The 21,592-nt window shown below is 37.8% G+C and overlaps 1 protein-coding gene across 1 annotated transcript in view; it reads left to right on the top strand.

The window, feature by feature from the left end:
- LOC109002003 (midasin) overlaps window positions 1-21,592 on the top strand; it is a 67,051-nt gene that overhangs the window by 3,438 nt on the left and 42,021 nt on the right. The window contains exons 6-24 of the mRNA XM_018979557.2: window positions 30-199; window positions 4,387-4,496; window positions 4,912-5,031; window positions 13,957-14,035; window positions 15,000-15,119; window positions 15,192-15,291; window positions 15,387-15,483; window positions 15,574-15,708; window positions 15,793-15,849; window positions 15,933-16,109; window positions 16,201-16,326; window positions 16,416-18,176; window positions 18,454-18,521; window positions 18,636-18,831; window positions 18,954-19,058; window positions 19,142-19,447; window positions 20,293-20,486; window positions 20,574-20,628; window positions 21,292-21,442. Coding sequence (XP_018835102.1) covers window positions 30-199; window positions 4,387-4,496; window positions 4,912-5,031; window positions 13,957-14,035; window positions 15,000-15,119; window positions 15,192-15,291; window positions 15,387-15,483; window positions 15,574-15,708; window positions 15,793-15,849; window positions 15,933-16,109; window positions 16,201-16,326; window positions 16,416-18,176; window positions 18,454-18,521; window positions 18,636-18,831; window positions 18,954-19,058; window positions 19,142-19,447; window positions 20,293-20,486; window positions 20,574-20,628; window positions 21,292-21,442 — 4,127 coding nt within the window. The remainder of the gene's footprint in view (window positions 1-29; window positions 200-4,386; window positions 4,497-4,911; window positions 5,032-13,956; window positions 14,036-14,999; window positions 15,120-15,191; window positions 15,292-15,386; window positions 15,484-15,573; window positions 15,709-15,792; window positions 15,850-15,932; window positions 16,110-16,200; window positions 16,327-16,415; window positions 18,177-18,453; window positions 18,522-18,635; window positions 18,832-18,953; window positions 19,059-19,141; window positions 19,448-20,292; window positions 20,487-20,573; window positions 20,629-21,291; window positions 21,443-21,592) is intronic.

Raw genomic sequence — 21,592 nt, 5'->3', positions numbered from 1 at the left:
TTTTTATATGTGTATATATATATCTTCAGGGCTGATAAATCGTTTGGAAATTTGTTCGTTTTAACGTCAGCTGTGAAGAAAAGTTTCGAGATGGTTGTGTTGGCTTTGAGTCAAAAGTGGCCTGTTCTTCTATATGGTCCTGCCGGCGCTGGAAAATCAGCTCTTATCAACAAGTTGGCCCGGGATAGTGGGAACCAAGGTATTTCCTTTCTTTTCTACCCCTTCTTTGATTTAATTGAACACATCGTTAATATACCCTTTTGGTTTACTTAACCCTTCCTAAGCTTCCACCATAGTTATAAAAAAAGAAAAGTTTCCACTATAGCTGTTTGGTAAATTAGAATAATTTTTTCCATTGCATGTTGGTTTATATTATCCTTCACAAATGGATGTTTTAGAGAACAATTTTTTTAACATTATTCTAACAAAGAAACGCCCCTATTAAACTTTGAGAGGAGATTATATTATACAATTACACTTTGCAACAATAGGAGGTTTGATGTTGTGAGCATGCCCATGATCTTGTTTTTCCTACCATGTAAACGTATATGACAAGGAAACGATTAAATACATCTATAAATCCTTTACCTTTTGGGTGTTAATCCCATTTTATGAACAGATAATGGTAGTCCTACTCATTTACATATGGAAATTTGGGATAAGTTTTGCCAAATTTCATTATTTAACACCTAATTGTTAATTGGCTGATATGTTGCAAATGTTAAACGCAAAACTATGTTTATGGCCACAATCATACATGCTGAAGCTAAGAAATAAATGACTTGAAGATTTTTTATATTTTTTTGATAGGTAATCAAGAAGTTATATTCATAGAAATAGGTAAAGCCCAGGTACACAAGAAGTATACATGTGGAACACCTTGCTAGAGGTTAAATAGAAAGTAGAAGGTCATGGACCCTTAGCCCGTTACAAACTATGGCCCCTGCCCATAAAAACAATGACTTAAGAAAGAAAACTTTTATCTCATCCATAGTTCTCTCTTGATCTTCGAAGCATCTGGCATTTCTCTCCCCCCAAATACACCAACACATATACATTGGGACCATTCTCCAAATTGCCGCTACCTTTGAATTGCCATGGAGTCCTCTCCATCTTGCTAGGAAATCCTCCAATCTAAGAGGCATGACCCAAGACAATTTGATTCTTGAGAAAAAATATCCCACATGAACCTGGCCATCTCACAGTGTAAAAGCAGGTGATCTACTGATTCCCCATGCTTCTTACACATACAACACCAATCCAGCACAATTATCCATCGTTTCCTTAGATTATCTGTAGTAAGGATTTTATCCAAGGATGCTGTCCAATTCCCAATTTTGGGCTGCCCTAATGAAATTAATATTCCATTGAGGGCAACCATTTGAAAAGGTCAAAAGATCGGCAATCGTTGTATTTTTCTCTCTAACAAGCTCAAAGATAGCGGGGAAGGTGTTTTGGAGACAATGGTTACCACACCATTTGTCAAGCCAAAAACTGACACGAGAGCCATTGCCCACAACACAATGTTCATGTCCTCGAAAGGACTACCAAAGACTCCTAATGTATTTCCACAACCCCACTCCATGCGTATCTGGTACCTCATTCGAGCACCATCCTCCTCAAGCCTCCCCGTACTGTGAATCAATAACTGACTTCCATAAGGCCTCCCTTTCGTGTTGGTACCTCCACAACCATTTACCCAAAAGAGCTTGATTGAATTTCGTCAAGTGGCGAATCCCCAAATCTCCCCCAGAAATTGGGGTACAAACCGTCAACCAATTAACCAGCTGAGGTTTGAACTCTTCCCCTAATCCACTCCACAAGAAATCCCTTGTAACTTCTCAATGCGGTTAGCTACCTTTGTGGGAAGCGGGAACAATAACAAAAAATAGGTGGGTAAGTTTGAAAGAGTGCTTTTAATCAAAGTTAGCCTACCACCTTTCGATAAGTATGGCCTCTTCCAAACAGCCAATCTGCTCTCCACCTTTTCGATCACATCATTCCAAATTCTTTCAGATTTAAAGGAGGCACCCAAAGGTAAGCTAAGATACTTCATAGGTAGAGAATATATCTTTCACCTCAAGATAGTAGCTAAATTCTGCGCTTCGTGGATAGACCCCACTGGCACTAATTCGAATTTTGCAAGGTTGATACTCAAGTCTGAAACAGCTGTAAAATAAAGGAGTAGTGCCCTCAAGGCTTGAACGTGCCCAATGTGTGCTCCACAAAAGATGAGAGTGTCATCGGCAAATAGCAGGTGTGAAATGTTGAGCTCGCCATTCCCCATCGGAAATCCATAGAGTAACCCCCTGTCCACCAGATCCTCAATTATCTTATTGAGAGCTTCCATGAGAAATAAAAAAAAGGAGAGGAGAAAGCGGGTCTCCCTGCCTCAAGCCGCAAGATGAGTTGAAGAAACCCATTGGTGAACCATTTACCAGGATAGAGAAATGAACTGAAGAGATGCAAAATTCTATCCATTTCAGCCATTTCCCCCCAAAACCACATATGTCAAGTAAGTAAAGTAAGAACTGCCAGTTGACATGGTCATAAGCTTTCTCCATTTATAGCTTACAAAGTTACCCGTGTTCTCTAGACTTCAATCGATTGTTCAAAACCTCATTTGCAACAAGTACCAAATCAATGATTTGTCTATCTTCGACAAACACATTTTGAGGCTTTGAGATTAGTTTCTCCACCACCGAGCTCAATCTATTCGCTAGCACTTTGGACAAAATCTTATACACCCCATTCACAAGACTAATGGGGCAATAGTCTTTCACATCCCTAGACCCCACTTTTTGGAAATGAGGGCTAGAAAGGTGGCGTTAATACTCTTTTTAAATCTAGCGTCAATATGAAATTTATGAAAAACTTGCATAAGATCCTCCTTGACCACCTCCCACAAGCTTGAAAGAAGCCCAAAGTAAAGCTGTCCGGACCGGGAGCCTTGTCACTTGCCATACCTCTGATTATGTTACACACTTCCTCTTCTTCAAATGCCCTCTCTAGTCACCCTGCACTCAGATGGTCTAATGTAGAAAAAGACAAACCATCCACTTTCGGTCGCCAATTGTGCTCTTCGGATAGGAGTTGTTGATAATATCGTTCAATGTGGTTGTTGATTACTATCTGATCGGAAGAAACTACCCCATCTATCATTAGTGTATCAATAGCATTGTTCCTCCTGTGGGAATTAGCCATCCTATAAAAGAATTTCATGCACTTATCCCCTTCCTTAAGCCAAAGCGTCCTTGATTTCTATCTCCATGAAATCTTCTCCATCAAAGTTACTCTTTAAAGTTTCGCTACCACCTGACTCTTGTGAGTTTTTTCAGGTTCAGAAAGAATTTTGGCCTCCTCCTCACCTTCCAGGCCCTGTAACTTCTCCACAAGAGCGCGCCTCTGCTGAAGCACATTATATTCTTAGAACAATAATGAATATTGGATATTGTGTTGTTCTTTTGACTACACAGAACCTCTCCATGGCAGGGCCTTCATATCCATACTGGGGAGTAAATTCCGGATACGCAACCCCCATTGTTAGAACCATGTATTAGGTAATCCAGGGGAACTACTAGTGCGGAATTGAATCCGGGATGTTTGAGTCTGTAGCCCATCCAAAAACTGTCCTAGTGTTTACATATGCTTTGTATACATAGGTACGTTCCCAACATATAGTGTTACAATGTCACATATTTTTTCTTTTTTAACTTTTGTGTTGACAATACCTATTTAAAATGTAGGAACTTTCAGACGCCACGCCACCTTTTTGCTAAGTGGTGTGTCTACTTTTATCTTAAATTATCTTAAATTTTTAGAGTTATTCTCGCCTTCAGCTCGACATTTTCTCTAAGTTATATCTTGTGTACTTGCACTTAATTTTAAATATTGTGTACTTGGGCTGCTCCCCTTTGTTCTCTTAATAAGATATGTTATATATAAAAAAAGTAAAACCAGCACCTTTATTTGTTGGATGGTCAGTAGTATAGGTGGTTGTTCGTTATGAGTATAGCAAACATAAAAGATGTGCAGGTAGCATAATGGAATGGAGAATAAGCTCTTCATGCATTATGTGGTGCACTTGCTTGGAAATGAAATGAGGGTGTTTGATAGTGAGGAGTAATCCATGGGTAAATTCAGGTGGAAATTTCTTAAAAGTGTTGTACTAAAAGGTCATGAGTCACTCTTAATTGGCTCTTCAATGTCTTTCATTGAATTTTTTTATGTTCTCAACTTTACATTTTGAGTTAGAATGCACTATTCTTTATTGTTTTGCTGTTCAATCTTGAACGCTGTGGGCGCACTTTTCTTGCGGCCTCTTTTGGTGTCTTTAATTGATAAATTTTTGTTCTTTACTCTTTTTTGAAACTTTTTGTTCCACAGTTCTGTGCATCCATATGGATGATCAAATCGATGGTAAAACATTATTGGGAAGTTATGTTTGTACTGAGCAACCGGGTGAATTTAGATGGCAGCCCGGTTCACTTACCCAGGTTGGTTTGTCCTAGAGAATTCGTGTATGCTTATGCTGAATTATATACTCCTTTCATCCCTGTACTGTTTTTGTGTAGAAAATCCATTTTTTTTTTCTAAGTTAGAAAATCCATTTTGTTCAAAGGACATCTTTAATGCACTGTCTTCTGAATAAAAAGGTTTTTAGTTCTCAAAATTACACTTCTAACTTGAACAAAACAAATGAGAAAGAGACCTTCACTTTTCAAATAAAGTGAAGTTTGTGGAAAGTTACTAATATGTTGTCCATTAATTTTTAATATGGACACTATTATCTTAAAATAGAACTGAGAGCCAACTATATGGGACGGAGAGCATTTATATTTTATATTTTACTTCTACTATGGGTATGCTCATCCATGGTTATGTAAGATCGTTAATTTTTCTTTTCCACAGGCGGTCCAGAATGGATTTTGGGTTGTATTTGAGGATATTGACAAAGCACCATCTGATGTGCAGTCCATCTTATCACCATTACTAGAAGGTGAAAGCTCATTTTCAAATGGGCATGGGGAGGTAATTACTTATCAAATTTTTTTTTTTAATAACTTGAAAATATATGCTATAGTGCTATTGTGCTTTCTTTGGCATGTTACCCCCCACTATTGTGCAAACTGTGATTGAATCAAGCTGTGTTCTCGTAATACTATATATGACAGTCAACCCTTATTTGATATGTTAATCGTAGTCTATGACTATTAGGTTCTGTCGGCGTGATTATTTTATTGCAATTTTTATTTTGCTTGTTAAGTCTATATTCATAGTTGCACGCTAATTTTGTTGTGTAGTATCTGTTTACTTGGGTTGCACCTTCGACCTTATTAGTAATTATCTTAGTTATAAAAAAATAAGTGCATGCTTAATTTGTTTGTAAGTGAATTGTTTGTAAGTCAATTTTAGTACTAATAGCTCTAAGATAGAGATAGTTAATTGGCAATTGAGGGAATAAATGTGGATGCAACTTTATTCTCATATATAACTTAAAATCAGATATGCTTTGTTTTATCTTCTTTTTTTAACCCGATATTATTTTATATATTTGCTTATTTTTTTAAATATTATTACATGAATTTTTGGCTTGTTTACTCGTATTTATTGTCAATTAATAGATAGAAGTCTTATTTTATTGAAATTTACTCCTAACAAGTATATAATTTTTGGAGGTTGGAATCCACATTTTATAATCTATCAACAAAAAATTGCTGTTTCATAACGTGGTGATTTTTATTTGGAAAAATATTCGAAACTCAACTCAAACCACAGTGTAATTTGCAACCTTACTCCTCAATTGTCGACGATCAAGATCGAAGCCGAGTTTGCTTGTTTCGGATGTATGAGTGGCTTGCGAGTAATGTAAAATAGACAGAACCTACCGCTTGGACCAGGCCACCTGGTTGGTGGGCCTTTGGTTGACGATGGTGTTAGAAGCCGAAAATGTCCATTTCAAATGTACGAAGGGCTCCCGGATAGAGGAAGAGGACCAGAGTGAGCTGGCGACCTTTTCTGTAAGGACTTCAAGCCGGGTTAGAAAAATCGATCGGATTGAATGGTTCGGTTCGGTCCGGTATGGACTGAAGTTGAGACCGGTTGGTCTCAGTCTCACAAATTGTGGACTGAAGAAATTTTGTTTGGTCCGATATGGACTGAAGTTGAGACTGGTCGCTCTCAGTCCCACAAATTGTGGATCGAAGAAATTTTGTTCGGTACTGGGGTCTATAAATTTTGGATCGGACCGGACCCCTATATATATATTTTAAAAATATTTTTAATAATTTAATATATTATTTTGATATAGTAATTATATAAGTTAATGATGTATTTTTTATGTAATTTATTATCATTGACCATATAAAATATAAAATAATATATGCTATCAATTAATAATAAATCATAAATCATATGATAATTTGTCATTATATGTAAATAGTTAATACATCTATAATGTACAATGAAATTATTTAATATTTATTAACCATATATAAAATGTATGAAATTATTAATAATTATGTATACTAAAGAGTAAAGTCTAAGTTAGTAAGTAGTAACTATCAATATCATAAATATAATTATAGTGAAATATTTTTTTAATGAGTTAGTTATATAATCCACATTAATAATTCATTTAATTTTAATTTTAGTAATTTAAACAATTTTTTTATTAATTTATTTGAAAAAAAAATGAAACAAGATAACAAAATAATTGGGCCGGACCGAACGATAGCTACATGTTCGGTCTGGGAAAATGATGGACCGAAAATTTCAATCCATCACCCCCTCGGACCGGACTAGACCGATTTACACCTTATCTGACACATTTGGAAGTCAAGTCCTATAGCTGTTGTGGTTGCACAAGAGCCTCAAGTGGACACTAAGATGCCGATGGGGGCAAGTTCTAGGGGTGACAACCAAACCGATGCTGGCACCTTGGTTATATTCAAGCCCAGAGTCTCTGAACAGTGAACACAATAATAATGAGGGGGCGTTCTAGTTGGCGGAAGTAGTAGCAAGTAGGAATATTGGAGCTGATGATCATTGGGTTGAGTCTACTCCATTGAATTCAATGTCTGCACTGAAAGAACAATTAGCATCATATTGGGTTTTGCTTAAAGCCAAGGAGATTCAATTGTGTGTTGGGCTCCCATGTATCGGTTATGAAGATCAGCTTTTGGCCTTACTTGCTTCCATCGAAGCTGGGCAGTCCAAAGCAACCTTAAAGAGCCATTCAACCAAGAAAAGGGAAAGGGAATTAAAGCGACTTGTTTGGTAAATTATGAAGGAAGTGTGAGTCGTGGTGGGACGAAGGGCAAGGCAAAATCGGTGGTTTTATGAAGCTCAAAATAGTCTCATGGAATGTAAGGGGGTTGAACGAATTAGAGAAACACACCAAAGTATGAAACCAACTTTGTAGTTGGAGGTTGTATGTTTACAAGAGACAAAACTGGAACTTATCTCCCATAACATCATATGGAGTTTGTGGAATTGTTGTCATGTGGGGTGGTCTTATTTGTTGTCTAAGGGGCTTCGGGAGGCATCTTGGTAATGTGGGATAAAAGGGCGGTGGAAAAAGTCATGACTAGTTTTTTTGTATCATTGACTAGTTTTTTTGGAGTAAAAGTCATGTGGTTTGGGCCTTCCATTGGGGCGTTACATCTAGCTTGGTCAAGACTTGATATATTCCTCATTTCGCTCGATTGGGAAGCACATTTTCCGGATTTAATCCAAAAAGGGCTTCCAAGGTTATGTTCGGATCACTTCCTCATTTTCATTGACTGTGGAGGCATACGGGGAGGTAAATTATATTTCAAGTTTGAGAATATGTGGTTGAAATCAGAAGGCTTCGCTGAGCGAGTTAGACAATTGTGGTCTTCCTATCTCATATGGGGCAACCCGAATTATGTGCTGGCTTGTAAGTTAAAGGCTCTCAAGGAGGACTTGAAGAAGTGGAATGAGCAAATGTTTGGGAATGTGGAACACCGAAGAAGTCCCTCCTCGACGAATTACAAGGTTTGGAAGACGTGGAGGAGAGGGGGCTTTCAGAAGAAGAAAAGGCTTGCAAAAAGCAAGTCACCTCGGATATTGAAAGGGTGGCTTTAATGAAATAGATCTCATGGAGACCAAAATCGAGGGCTTTATGTCTAAAAGAAGGGGATAAATGCACCAAGTTCTTCCATCGCATGAAGAATTTGCATAGAAGACGCAATGCCATTGAGTCCTTGTTGGTAGATGGGAGGATTACATCGATTTCGTCTGAGATCATGGATCATATTTCCAACTACTATGCACAACTACTTTTGGAACAATTTTCTTGGAGACCTTGTTTGGATGGCCTTGTTTTATAGTCGATCGATCAACAAGAAGCAAGTTGGCTAGAGAGGCCTTTTGAGGTGTAGAGATTTGCAAGGTGGTGGGAAGTATGGCCGGTGACAAAGCTTCCGGTCATGATGGGTTCGCTATGGCTTTCGTTCAGGCATGTTGGGAGGTAGTTAAGATGACATCATGAGCTTCTTCCATGAGTTTCATGAACGAGGTATTTTTGGAAAAAGCTTAAATGCTACTTTCATTGCTCTTATCCCAAAGAAGCTTGGGGTGGTGGATATTAAGGACTTCTGTTCGGTGAGTGGAATGTACAAAATCCTTTTAAAGGTATTGGCTATTAGATTGAGTATGGTATTGGAGAAGATCATATACAAGCCCCAAAATGCATTCATACGAAGTCGGCAAATCCTTGACTCGGTTCTCATTACCAATGAATGCTTGGAGAGTCGCATCAAGTTAGGTGAACTTGGATTATTATGAAAACTTGACATGAAGAAGGCATATGATTGTGTAAATTGGAATTTTTTTGTTACACATGCTTGAGAGGTGTGGACTTGGAGCAAGATGGTGCTCTTGGATCAAATTTTGCATCTCCACCATACGTTTCTCTATCTTGGTGAATGGTACGCCAATGGGTTTCTTCGGAAGTTCGAGGGGTTTGAGGCAAGGTGATCCCCTATCTCCATTACTCTTTATTTTAATAATGGAAGCTTTTAGTAAAATGATCGTAGGTCTTGTGGAAGGTGGATTTCTATCTGGCTTTGTCATAGGGGATGCAAGAATTGGCACACTTGAGATGATTTACCTCTTATTTGCAGATGATACAAGTCTTTTGTGGGGCTAGTCATAATCACATTCAAGCTTTGTGGGCTCTTTTACTTTGCTTTGAAGCGGCTTCGGGTTTGAAAATGAATCTCGCCAAGTTAGAATTAGTTCTGCTTGGCCAATATTCTTGGATGCAAAGCCTCCACCTTTCCAATGAAGTTTCTCGATCTTCCATTGGGTGCCTCCTTTAAATTGTAGTCTATTTGGGATGGAGTGTTGAAAAAAATAGAGCGTAAACTGGTGAGTTGGAAGAGGATTTATTTGTTCAAAGGTGGTAGAGTTACGTTGATAAAAAGTACTCTATCCAACCTACTGACTTACTTCTTATCTTTATTTCAAACACCATGCAAAGTGGGCTACGGTTTACACCCCTATACGAGAAGGCGGGCTGAGAATTCGGAACTTGTTGGTCTTCAACGAGGCTTTATTGGGTAAATGGTTGTGGAGATACCATGAAGAGGGGGGAGCTTAATGGAGGGCGATTATAGAGTTAAAATATGGTGGACTGTGGGGAGGATGGTGTTCGAATGAGGTGAACGGATCATATGGGGTGGGGCTTTAGAAACAAAAAAGAAGAGGCAGGACCAATCTTCATCGATACACACGTTTTGCAGTTGGGGATGGTTCTAGAATTAAATTTTGGAATGACCTATGGTGTGGAGATCAAATCCTCAAAGAAGCCTACCCAACACTATACGACATCACCCGAAGAAAGGAGGTTTCCGTAGCAGAGCTCATGGATCTCTCTAGTGGCTCTCCTCAGTGGAATATCACTTTCCTTAAAGCTGCCCAAGATTGGGAAATTGACACATTTACAGATTTCTTCAACCTTGTGTATACTTGTAGACTGATTGGAGAAGCAGATAAGATTATATGACCACAATCCAAGAAGGGGACTTTTACTGTACAGTCATACTACAAGTCCCTCATGACACACACTACAAGAACATTCCCATGGAAGAACATATGGAAGACTAAGGCCCCCTTAAAAGCTTTTTTTTTTGTATGGACAGGTTCACCAGGAAATATTCTTACCTTAGATAATCTAAGAAAACGCCGATTGATTGTATTGGATTTGTGCTATATGTGTGAGAAAAGTGGGGAGTCTGTGAATCACCTATTATTGCATTGTGATGTAGCCATGAGCGTATGAAATGAAATCTTTGCTAGAGTGGGACTCGTTCGGGTAATTCCAAGAAGGGTTGTTGACTTTTTGGCCAGCTGACAAGGCATTCGAGGTAATTTTCAAATCACATCAATGTGGAAGATAGTATCGATCTACCTATGGGGTTGCATATGGATGGAGAGGAATGGTCGGAGTTTTGAGGATTGTGAATGACAATGGACGAGATTAGAATTTTTTTTCTTCATACATTATTCCATTGGCTGATTGTAATAGACGTTAATGGCATGAACATACATGATTTTCTTGTATCTTTAGACAATCATGCATAAGTGTGTTCTTGTATATGTCACGTGTACTTGGCTTCGCCTATTTTTAATAAAATTCCTAGTTGATAAAAAAAAATTCAAATTTGACAATACCTGATTTATAATCTATCCCTTTAATGCCGGGAAGAGCATTAAGTCAACCAACCAATTAACTAGAATGGAATTAAGGTATTTTAAAATAAAAAATATCAACTATCGATTGAGTGGGGATTGTTGAGATAAGGAAATTGATACAATGCCAGGAAGAGCATTAAAGTAAGCAATATAGCCGATTCATCATCGGATTGAGTTTTGAAATAGGTAAACGGTAAACGAGATACAACAATGTGTGAGGATTACATATGGAGGATTTGATGATCAATTCATAGCACTACTCATTGCAATAGAGGCGGGTCACGTACTTGGAACAAAATCAAGATCTAAGAAGAGCAGAGAGTTAAAGCATCTTACTTGGGCAATCAACTATGACGCTAAGGGGTCCAAGTCAAGGGAGGATCAGAGAGAAGACAGAACCAATTGTATATTTCTAGTAGGCTCCTTCGGAGTTTACAAGTATTGAGGAGTGTGTTGGGGATTTTACAGCTGCTTGGTGTATGGGCAAAACCTGATTTGGTGGGATAGGCATTGGTGCACTGGTGGTGGTGTGGTGAGAGCTTGGGGTAGGCGCATCTTTGGGCTTGGGCTTTGTTAGGTATTGCTCTTGTATACATCCAGTATACTTGGCTACGCCTGTTGGTATTAATAAATTTTTACTTATAAAAAAAAAAGAGCAATAAGGTTAGTAAATTGATAAAATGCTAGGAAGAGCATTGAGGTAACCAAAATAAAAAATAGCAACTATAAGTTGAGTGGTAGTTTGTTTTTGATTATTTTGGAGGGAATGATTGCCTCATAAGTCCAAGGCAATGTGGGATGGGATTATTATTATTTTTTTTGATAAGTAATGTGGGATGGGATTATTAAAAAGATTAAATGTAGATTGGCTGGTTGGAAAATGATTTATTTGTCCAAAAGTGGTAGAATCACCTTAATCAATAGCACTTTATCTAACCTTCCAACATACTTTCTATCTTTTTTTCCTTTACTTGTAGGGGTGGCCAATATAATGGAAAATATTTTTCGTGATTTCTTGTGGAGAGGTTTAGTGGATGAGAAAAGATTCCATTTGATCAAGTGGGATAAGATTTGTACCCCTTTATCTTGTGGATATCTAGGGGTTAGAAAGCTGAGAATTTTCAACAAGGCACTTCTAGGGAAATGGTTGTGGTGGTATCATCGGGAAGGGGATGCTCTTTGGAAGAATGTAATTGATGTTAAATATGGGCGTATTTGGGTAGGTTGGTGCTCAAATGAAGTAAATGGGGTGTATGGTGTGGGAGTTTGGAAATTTATCCGGAATGGTTGGGGAGATTTCTTCAGTAATTTCAGATTTGAGGTGGGAAGGGGAACAAGAATAAGATTTTGGCATGATATATGGTGTGACGATGTTGCTTTGAAGAATGCTTTCCGTTCTCTTTATAGGATTGCATTGGATAAGGGTGCTTTTGTGGCTCTGATTATATGGACATTTCTACTAGTTTTCTTTAGTGGTCTGTGAGGTTTATTAGAGCTCTTCAGGATTGGGAGGTGGGGGGATATTACTGAATTTTATAGTGTGTTATATGCACTGAATTTAAAGGCTGGAGGGGAGGATAGGTTGCTTTGGATTCATTTGGGGGATAAGAATTATTCGGTCAGATACTGTTATAATGTTATGTCGACCCATTCTTCTATTGATTTCCCTTGGAAGAGCATTTGGAGAAGCAAAGTTCCTCTCAAGACTGCTTTCTTTGGTTGTCTGGCTTCCCATGGGAAAATCTTGACTATCGATAAGCTGAGAAAGTGGGGCATTATTATAATAGATTGGTGTTTTATGTGTAAAAGAAATGGAGAATCGGCAGACCACCTTCCTCATTGTGATGTGGTTAAGACTTATGGGATGGAATTTTTACTAGGCTTGGTATTGCATGGGTACTGCCTAGGAGAGTGGTAGATTTATTGTTATGTTGGAGAGGAATTCGGGGCAATCGTAAAATTGTGGCTGTTTGGAAGATGTGCCTTTATGTCTAATGTGGTGTACTTGGAATGAGAGGAATGGTCATTGTTTTGATAATAGGGAATGTTCAATGGGAGGGTTTAGAGATTTTTTCTTCCATACACTGATACTTTGGGCTTCGGCTATTGTATTGAATGGGACTAGCTTTAATGAGTTTTATGCTGTTTTTCACAGCACTTAGCTTGTAATTAGGTTTTTCTCTTGTATACTCCCTGTGTACTTGAGCTTTGCCTAATTATGTGGAGCTTGTAATTAGGTTTTTCTCTTGTGTACTTCTTGTGTACTTGGGCTTTGCCTAATTATGTGGATTGATAAATTCTTCGTACTTATATAAAAAAAATTGTGGTAGTGTTAAGTGAGATTTTGTGTTTTTTTCAAAGCTTTTCTCCTAATTTGTTTTAATAACCTGAAAGGGTAAAGAGCAGAGAAGAGTGGCACTCTCTACCTGGATGTTACTGAAGGTGCTGTCAGGCAGTGCCAAGACAGGCTTGCACCTTTTATGATAAGCTTATTGCACAGGGTTGGAGTGGATATCTACAGGTGTTCTCTTGAGAAATGCTATGGTTGGGTCTATCTTGAGGGGGTGTTTGTGGAACCCCATGTGTCAGACTATTTGTGGGCTTGCCAAGGCCTCTCTGTTAGGCTTTCCCAATTGACTGTTCTAACCTGTTGTCTCCCCCTTTGCCTTCTAGCTTTTAAAAGGGAAAGATCTATCTGGATAAAATAAGATGAAGGTTTCAGCAGCTCACCTTGAAACTCTTGAGGCTTATACTACATATATGTAAATTTAGATTTTATAAGAGAAAGATCTATCTGGATAAATTAATATGAAGGTTTCTGCTCACTTTGAAACTTTGAGGTTTATACTATATATATGTAACTTGAGATTTTATGCAAGAGGTATTTTTTTTTTCTTTTGCCCGTAACCCCTGCTGGCTGCTGATAATGATAGGCTTTTAAGAACTATATGCTTTTTAATAATCACCTTGTCATTTGTTACTTGTAAAAGAAAAATCGGATTTTTTACTTTTGTTTATTGCTTCATAGCTTTTCACTTTTTTTGATTCACAATCCTGGTTGAATTTTCCATACTTTGGGTTGTTGGGCATTATTTTTTTTTTCTAGTCCATTGCTGATGTGGTGGTTACCGGATATCTTCTACTCATAAAGAGTAATCTACTCTGATTTTTGGTTTCATTGAACCTAGAAACATTTGTAATGCCTCAAAATTGAAGCATTTCTCACATTTGCAGGAGATAACGGTAGCAGAAACGTCTCGACTATTTTCCACAATTTCAACTTCGAAACTTGATATATCACATGGTGCAGAAGGTTTGTGTCACAATTCGCAGTTCCTGTCTTTGTGTACATCTTGGCAAATTACCGTATCTGTCGAGGCATTATTATTTTTTAATTCTGTGTATTTTTTTTTTTACTGAAATTCATATTGATGCCTTTGATAGCAGTGGTGGGTACATGGTTTGGAAAGAGAGGAGATTCCCATTGCAAAACATATTTGAGCTTGTGGGTTGAGGGCTAATATCAAAAATCTTTTTTATTTTTTATTTTTTTTAAAATTGTTATATGATACCCATAGGGTTTTCAGTTCTTCACTGCTTCTCATATCCATGTCTTGCTGTACTATGTTTTGACTGGCCTTTCTAGAACTGCCACCATAGCTGCTTTAATTCTTATTGTGAAGATTACTTACCAAGTCCCAGCGTATAGATCTGATACTTCACTCATGATTTGAAGAGATAATTGCTTGTTGATAATCTTTGGTTTTGTCCTCTCAGTCCCTTTTAGGTTATTATTATTTCTCTAAACCTTTTGCTTTATCGAATGAGGTGATGTAAGTGAGGGATGGAAAATGAAGAGTTCTTTATGTGGGTGGATAGGGTTAAATGTATGAAAAATTCTATTTATCATCCTCTTTACCATCATCCTTTCAACATTCCTTGATGTGACATGAAATGATTGGGCCACAAGTGGAACATAATAAATAGTTTCCAATCATTAAATGCCACATCATGGGATGGTGGGAGGATGATGATAAAAGGGATGGTGTGTAGCATTAAATGTATGGCCGTCTCTCAAGTCTGGAGTGGGGATGGAAATGACTATTTGAGAGTGGGGATGGCAAAGAAATCTAGCCAGCCCTGCCTGTTGCTTTCCTTTTAACTTTTTTTTTGCCCTCTCTCTCTCGGTATTCTAATTTTAATAGAGCTTACTTAAGAAGTACCAAAAGAATCAGTACAGTTCGTATTGGTTATAGAGTTCCTTTCTTTGGTCACAGGTGGAAAACTTGGTGCTTTTTGGAGGAAAGTGATCATTATGCCTCCATGTAATGAAGACTTGCTAGATATAATAAAAGCTTGGTATCCAAATCTGGAGCCAATTTCTGAGAAACTCATAGGTGGGTTATACATGTTGTGAGTTAATAGCTTTTATATACTCTTACATATACATTGGTTGATTTCTCTCACAGAAACCTTTGAAAATGTTAACATTTCCCCTGTACATCAACTGGCGGGCTTTGGCACCAGAAACTCTGCTTCCGTTAGCTATCGCAGCAGGTTCTCATTAAGGTAACCAATGCCGTTCTACTTGCTTTTTTTTTTTTCCCTAAAAAATTTATCTTCATTGTACGATTATAATTGCTTCATTTGATTCTTAATGGCAGGGATCTTCTTAAATGGTGCAAGCGAATCTCAGATTTAGGCTTCAGCTTCAGTGGGGATTGTTTGTCAGCTTATGAGGGTCTTTGCATTTATCAAGAAGTCTGGCACATTCTTTGTCTCTGGCTTCTTCTCTATCATTTTCTTTTATTATCTATATGAAAAAACTGAAACATTTTCCTGTGTTCTCAGGCTGTTGATATATTTGCGGCCTTTTCAACTTCAGCTGAAAATAGGGTGATTATCATGAAAGACATTGCAAAGTTGTGGGCAGTGCCAACTTCAGTAGCAGAGACTTTATATCCTCAAAATAAGCCTGTGATTCAGGTTATTTTTGTGGTTGACTGTGATGAACTTTGTATTTTTGATTAGTTGGCACATCAGTATCTCATGGTTGGATATGAACTGCAGGAATTGCACACAGACTTGAGAGTTGGTCGAGTTTATCTTCAACGCACACAAAGAGTTGTAAGTGAAAGACATTTTGACATTTTATCTATTTTATATTGAGCTTAGCTTTTGCATTTAATGTTTCCATTTGAATTTTGCAGTTACCATACCAAAAGAAACCTTTTGCTGAGATTCGGAGTTCTCTGCATTTACTTGAGAGGATAGCTTGCTCTGTTAAGTGCAATGAACCTGTTCTCTTGGTTGGTGAAACTGGTACAGGGAAGACTACACTTGTGCAGTATCTGGCCATGAAACTCACTCAGAAACTTACTGTTTTGGTATATTTTCTATCTCACTGATTTATTGTTTGTAAACAATACACCTCATACAGGCTATGTTGACTGAATATGAATTGTTGTTCTGTTGCAGAACTTAAGTCAGCAAAGTGATGTTGCCGATCTATTAGGGGGATTTAAGCCTATGGATGCACAGTTCATATGCTTTCCCCTCTATAAGGAGTTTGAAGATCTTTTCTCCAAGACATTCTCCATGAAGGTTTCCTTTCTTTAAAAAGTTTCCCATGCTTGCTTGTGCTGAGTTTTACAGTCTGGAGATGACTTGTGCTGTTGTATGCTGATTTTCAGGTCAATGTTGACTTTCTTGCCCATTTACAGAAGCATCTTACTGATAAGAATTGGAAAATGTTACTAGCGGGGTTTCAAAAAGGCGTTGATTCTTTTCGAAAGTTGGTTCACGAGGGAAGATCTGGGTCTGGTAAAAAGCGCAAGAAACCTTTGGATGAAGAAAGTTTTAAAGCTTGGGACAATTTCTCTTTCAAGCTTGAAACTGCCCGTGGGCATATTGGTGCTTCATCAGGCATGCTGTTTTCATTCGTTGAAGGAGCTTTTGTAACTGCACTGAGAAATGGTGAGTGGATTTTGCTTGATGAGGTGAATTTGGCACCTCCAGAGACTTTGCAGAGAGTTAGTGGCGTTCTTGAAGGGGAGAATGGATCACTCTGTTTAGCTGAAAGAGGAGATGTTAATTATATACACCGACATCCTAACTTTCGTATATTTGCATGTATGAATCCTGCAACTGATGCTGGGAAGCGGGATTTGCCCTTCACTTTAAGAAGTAGATTTACAGAGTACTTTGTCGATGATGTGTTGGATGATGAAGATCTGACTCTATTTATTAATCAGTTTATGGACGACAGCAAAAGTAATCGAGAATTAGTGAATAAAATTGTGCGCTTTTATAAAGCAGCCAAAAAGGACTCGGAAGAGAGGCTGCAAGATGGGGCTAATCAGAAACCACAATACAGTTTGAGGTCTCTCTACCGTTCATTAGAATATACGAGGAAAGCAGAAAGGAAGTTTGGGTTTCGAAAGGCAATATATGATGGGTTCTGTATGTTTTTTCTTACTCTGTTGGACGGACCCAGTGCTGAGATAATGAATAAAATGATATTGTCATATTTGTTGGGAGGAAATATGCCTCCACATGTACCTTTTGATGATTACTTAACATTTAAAGGGAACTCCAAGTCTGATAATTTTCTGGAGAACTATGTTCTAACTAAAAGTGTCAGAGAGCATCTTAGAAACTTGGCACGTGCTATTATGATTAAAAGGTATCCTGTTCTCCTACAGGGACCTACGTCGAGCGGGAAAACTAGCCTTATTCAGTATCTTGCTGCAGTAACTGGTCATGCATTTGTACGTATCAATAATCATGAACACACTGATTTACAGGAATATTTAGGTTCCTACGTAACTGATGCTAGTGGAAAACTTGTATTTCATGAGGGTGTGTTGGTTAAGGCTGTTCGTGATGGTTATTGGATAGTTTTGGATGAGCTTAACTTGGCCCCAACTGAGGTGCTTGAAGCACTGAACAGATTGCTAGATGACAACAGAGAGCTTTTTGTTCCTGAACTGCAGGAAACTATACGAGCGCATCCAGATTTCATGCTTTTCGCCACTCAAAATCCACCTACTTTCTATGGTGGGCGTAAAATTCTTTCTCGTGCATTTCGCAATCGTTTTATTGAGTTACATGTGGATGAAATACCAGAGAACGAGTTGAGCGAAATATTAGAAAAGAGATGTGTAGTACCAGAAAGTTACTCTAAGAAAATTGTTGGAGTTATGAAGGAGTTGCAATTGCTTAGGCAGAGTAGCAAAATATTTGCAGGAAAGCATGGGTTTATAACTCCACGAGATTTGCTCCGTTGGGCTAATCGTTTCAAGGCATTTGGGAGTTCTTATGAGGATTTAGCTAAGGATGGTTATTATCTACTGGCAGAAAGGTTGCGGGATGAGGACGAGAAGCGTGTTGTCCAAGAAGTTTTGGAGAGACAGCTCAGGGCTAAACTTGTCAAAGATGACTTGTACAAGCAGGTATCGTGTGGGTGGGCAGTTGCAACTGCATGTAGTTCGGAATGTAGATGATAGTAAATTGGTCTTAACGTTATTTTTTGCATTTCTGGGGCCTATTTTGATAGTATGAGGTATCAGCATGCTATATTCCTTAACCTGTTTTTTATAATCTTGAATCATAGTAACGCTAGATAGTGAACATCTTTATTTGGGTTAATGCCGCTTGTGCCTTTTAATTATGATTTCTTACTTAAAATCTAAGGGAATATACTATTCTCAAATTGTTCTTTTTATTCAGGATGGAGTTGGTGGGAACCCTTCTTTCAACCCTTGCGATGGTGCAGGAGTTTCAGGGAGTCTCCAAAAGTATGAGCTGTGCCTCAAGACTTCTCCTGCCTTTTTTCTGGTGCTGGTAGCTTGTGATTTACCTTACAATTTTTTTTTTTTTTTGTTTTGACTAATGATCCCTGTCCAATGCAGTGTCGTCTGGACTAAAAGTATGTGGAGACTATACTTTCTTGTTAAGCGTTGCTATGAATTGCGTGAGCCTGTACTTCTTGTCGGTGAAACTGGGGGTGGGAAGACTACCGTCTGTCAATTACTGAGTATTGCTTTGGACTTGAAATTGCACATATTAAACTGCCATCAGTACACAGAGACATCTGATTTTCTAGGGGTTGGTGTCTTTTATTGTTTATTTGAGGCCTTTTGCTTACTCTTCCTGCTACAATGTCTTCTGAAAATCTTTTGGAAGTGTTTAATTTTCTTTTAAGTAACAACTCATGAATTGTGCCATAGGGGTTTTATCCTATTAGAGGAAGATCAAGACTTATCGCAAAATTTAAAGAAAAAATTGAACAAGTGATGATGTCGGAGGCTTTTATCCGCTATCCCCAGGACTTTGTAAGTATGGATTTTCTAAATATTTTATTGTTTATTCTATTGCATTTGTGTAATGTTCTTCTTATATATTTCATCTGCTCTAGACCATTTCTTCAGATATTAGTCAAGCATCTTCGACTCTTGATCATCTGGGTAAAATGATTACTCATTACAAACAAGGTCTAGTCTCATGTGCTGATATCACAAAACAAGACATCGGTATTCTAGAGAAATTAATAGCAGAACTCTCTGAGCTGCATCAGAAGTGGCAGACCATATTTATGTGGCAAGATGGACCCCTTGTACAAGCAATGAAGCATGGTGATTTATTTCTTGTGGATGAAATTTCCTTGGCTGATGATAGCGTACTTGAAAGATTGAACAGTGTCTTGGAGCCAGAAAGAAAACTAGTGAGTGGTTACTTTTCTGAAACTGAATTCTGTTTGTGGCTCAAATCTGTTTTGTTGCATTAGTTTTTAAATGTTTGATTTCTGTGTGATCATGGGATTATAGCACTATTTTCCTTCTTCACAGTATGGTTAATGACTGATGTTTAATTTCTTCTTTAATTTGCAAAGTCAAATCTTAAAAACTCCACAAGAAAGTTTCATCTTCCATTGATTACACAGGGAATTGCCATGACTGCTAGCGGTCAGTACAATTTGAGATTCTGAATCTGATATTATTTTAAGCAGATAGGAGTTGTCGTACTTCTATGTAAATTAATATGACTGATCTTTCTTCTGAAATTTTTGGTGGTATGGTCCTACAATTTAGTTCCCTTACTGGTTTAGGTGTATTGACGGTAAACATAACAATGTAGTTTCTTCCCTCGTCCTTTGTTTTATTTTTTGTGGAATGGGGGGACTAGGAATTTTAGGATTGAAATGTTGCCATAACAACATTTCCCTTTGTAATGTTAAATAATTTGATGGTGTCGCAGCTGTCATAATTTTGGAAAGAATGAGCAGGTTTATTTGATTCCATTTTGTTTCTCAATTTTCTTTTTAAGGAAATAACGAAATTTTGCATAAATGGCTTGTTCTTGACTTGGTTTAAATTGCCATGTGGTTCTATGATCTATATATATATATAAACAAAACAAAATTTCTTATCCTACTTGGCATTTCATGCCTTATCACGTCTTGTGCACTGATATCTGGTTACATATCACATTGTGTTATATCTTTGGACCTTTGCCAACTATGCATCTTCTATCTAGTGTATATTCACAGTGATCACTTTTTCCTGCTAGTCTTTGGCTGAGAAAGGAGGGTCTGTTTTGGAGAAAATTACTGCCCATCCAAAATTTTTTGTTCTTGCCACGATGAACCCAGGCGGTGATTATGGTAAGAAGGAACTATCACCGGCTCTTCGTAATCGGTTTACAGAGATATGGGTTCCCCCTGTTGGTGAGCTGAATGAGCTCAGAAGTATTGCTCTGCAGAGGTATGTTAAGTATGAAGTAACTGCTTATATGAAAGGAGGTTAATCAGCACTTTCTTGGTTGGCTTATCATGAGATTTGTCTGTGCAGGATTTCCAACCCTAAAAACTCACACATTGTGGATGCTATGCTAAGTTTTTGGGAAGTATGTTCTTTTCCAACTTGTCATTTCTGCTTTATTGCTTCATCTTTTCATTGTCAGGATTTTTCAATTGAGATGGTGATTTGACAGTGTTAATGCCTAGTTCACTTGTGTTATCCTGTATCCATTTTGTCAATTTTAGAAAATACTTTTGAGAATTCTTACAAATTATCCTCTGACACTTGGAAAGCTACCATGAGGGCAGCCCGTCACTTTTTAGTATTCCTCCCTTTATTCAATATAAATGGCATCCGATATACTTAGTATTCTTCTGTCAAATACTTAGTATTACCTTTATCAACATCCATTTGGCCTTCCTGTCTGTCTGTTGCCTCTCGATACTGATTGATTCTCTGTATTTTGGCCTCAGATGTAATAGTCTCATATTGCTTCATAGAGTTTTTTTCGGTCTTCTAGTTGGAAGGATTAAGGGAGTTCTAAACATCGTGGGTAGAGTTTCTCAAAGAATGCTTTATTCTTTGGTTTTTGCCATTTATTGTCTATCCTTCTCTGTCTCTCTCTCATTTTTTTTTGGCTTGGGGCTTTTGGCTGATCAGTGGCTCTAGTATCTGGAACTGCTATAGGCAACTTTCTATTGGTTGCTGCCCATGAAACAATTATAAGTCTCTCATATTAACTCCATGTTTCATATTCTTTGTGCTACAGTGGTTCAACCAGTTGCAACCAGGGCGAATGCTTACTGTTAGAGATCTTCTCTCTTGGGTTGCTTTTATTAACATGACTGAGAGGAGTTTGGGGCCTGAATATGCATTCCTTCATGGGGCATTTCTTGTTTTGCTTGATGGACTGAGTTTAGGTATATTCTTTCCTTGTGAAAGCAATACGTGTCCTTGTAGTTTCACCTATTTCATCTAGAAGTCCGGCATAAAACAGTTAGAATAGTATGTTTTTGTACTTTTTTAAGGTATTAAAAAAAAATTGTTCCCATTACAAAGTGGTGAGTCCT

Source organism: Juglans regia, chromosome 7, assembly GCF_001411555.2.
Source record: "Juglans regia cultivar Chandler chromosome 7, Walnut 2.0, whole genome shotgun sequence".
Classification (NCBI taxonomy): domain Eukaryota; kingdom Viridiplantae; phylum Streptophyta; class Magnoliopsida; order Fagales; family Juglandaceae; genus Juglans; species Juglans regia.
This window is presented reverse-complemented; position numbering and strand designations above follow the sequence as displayed.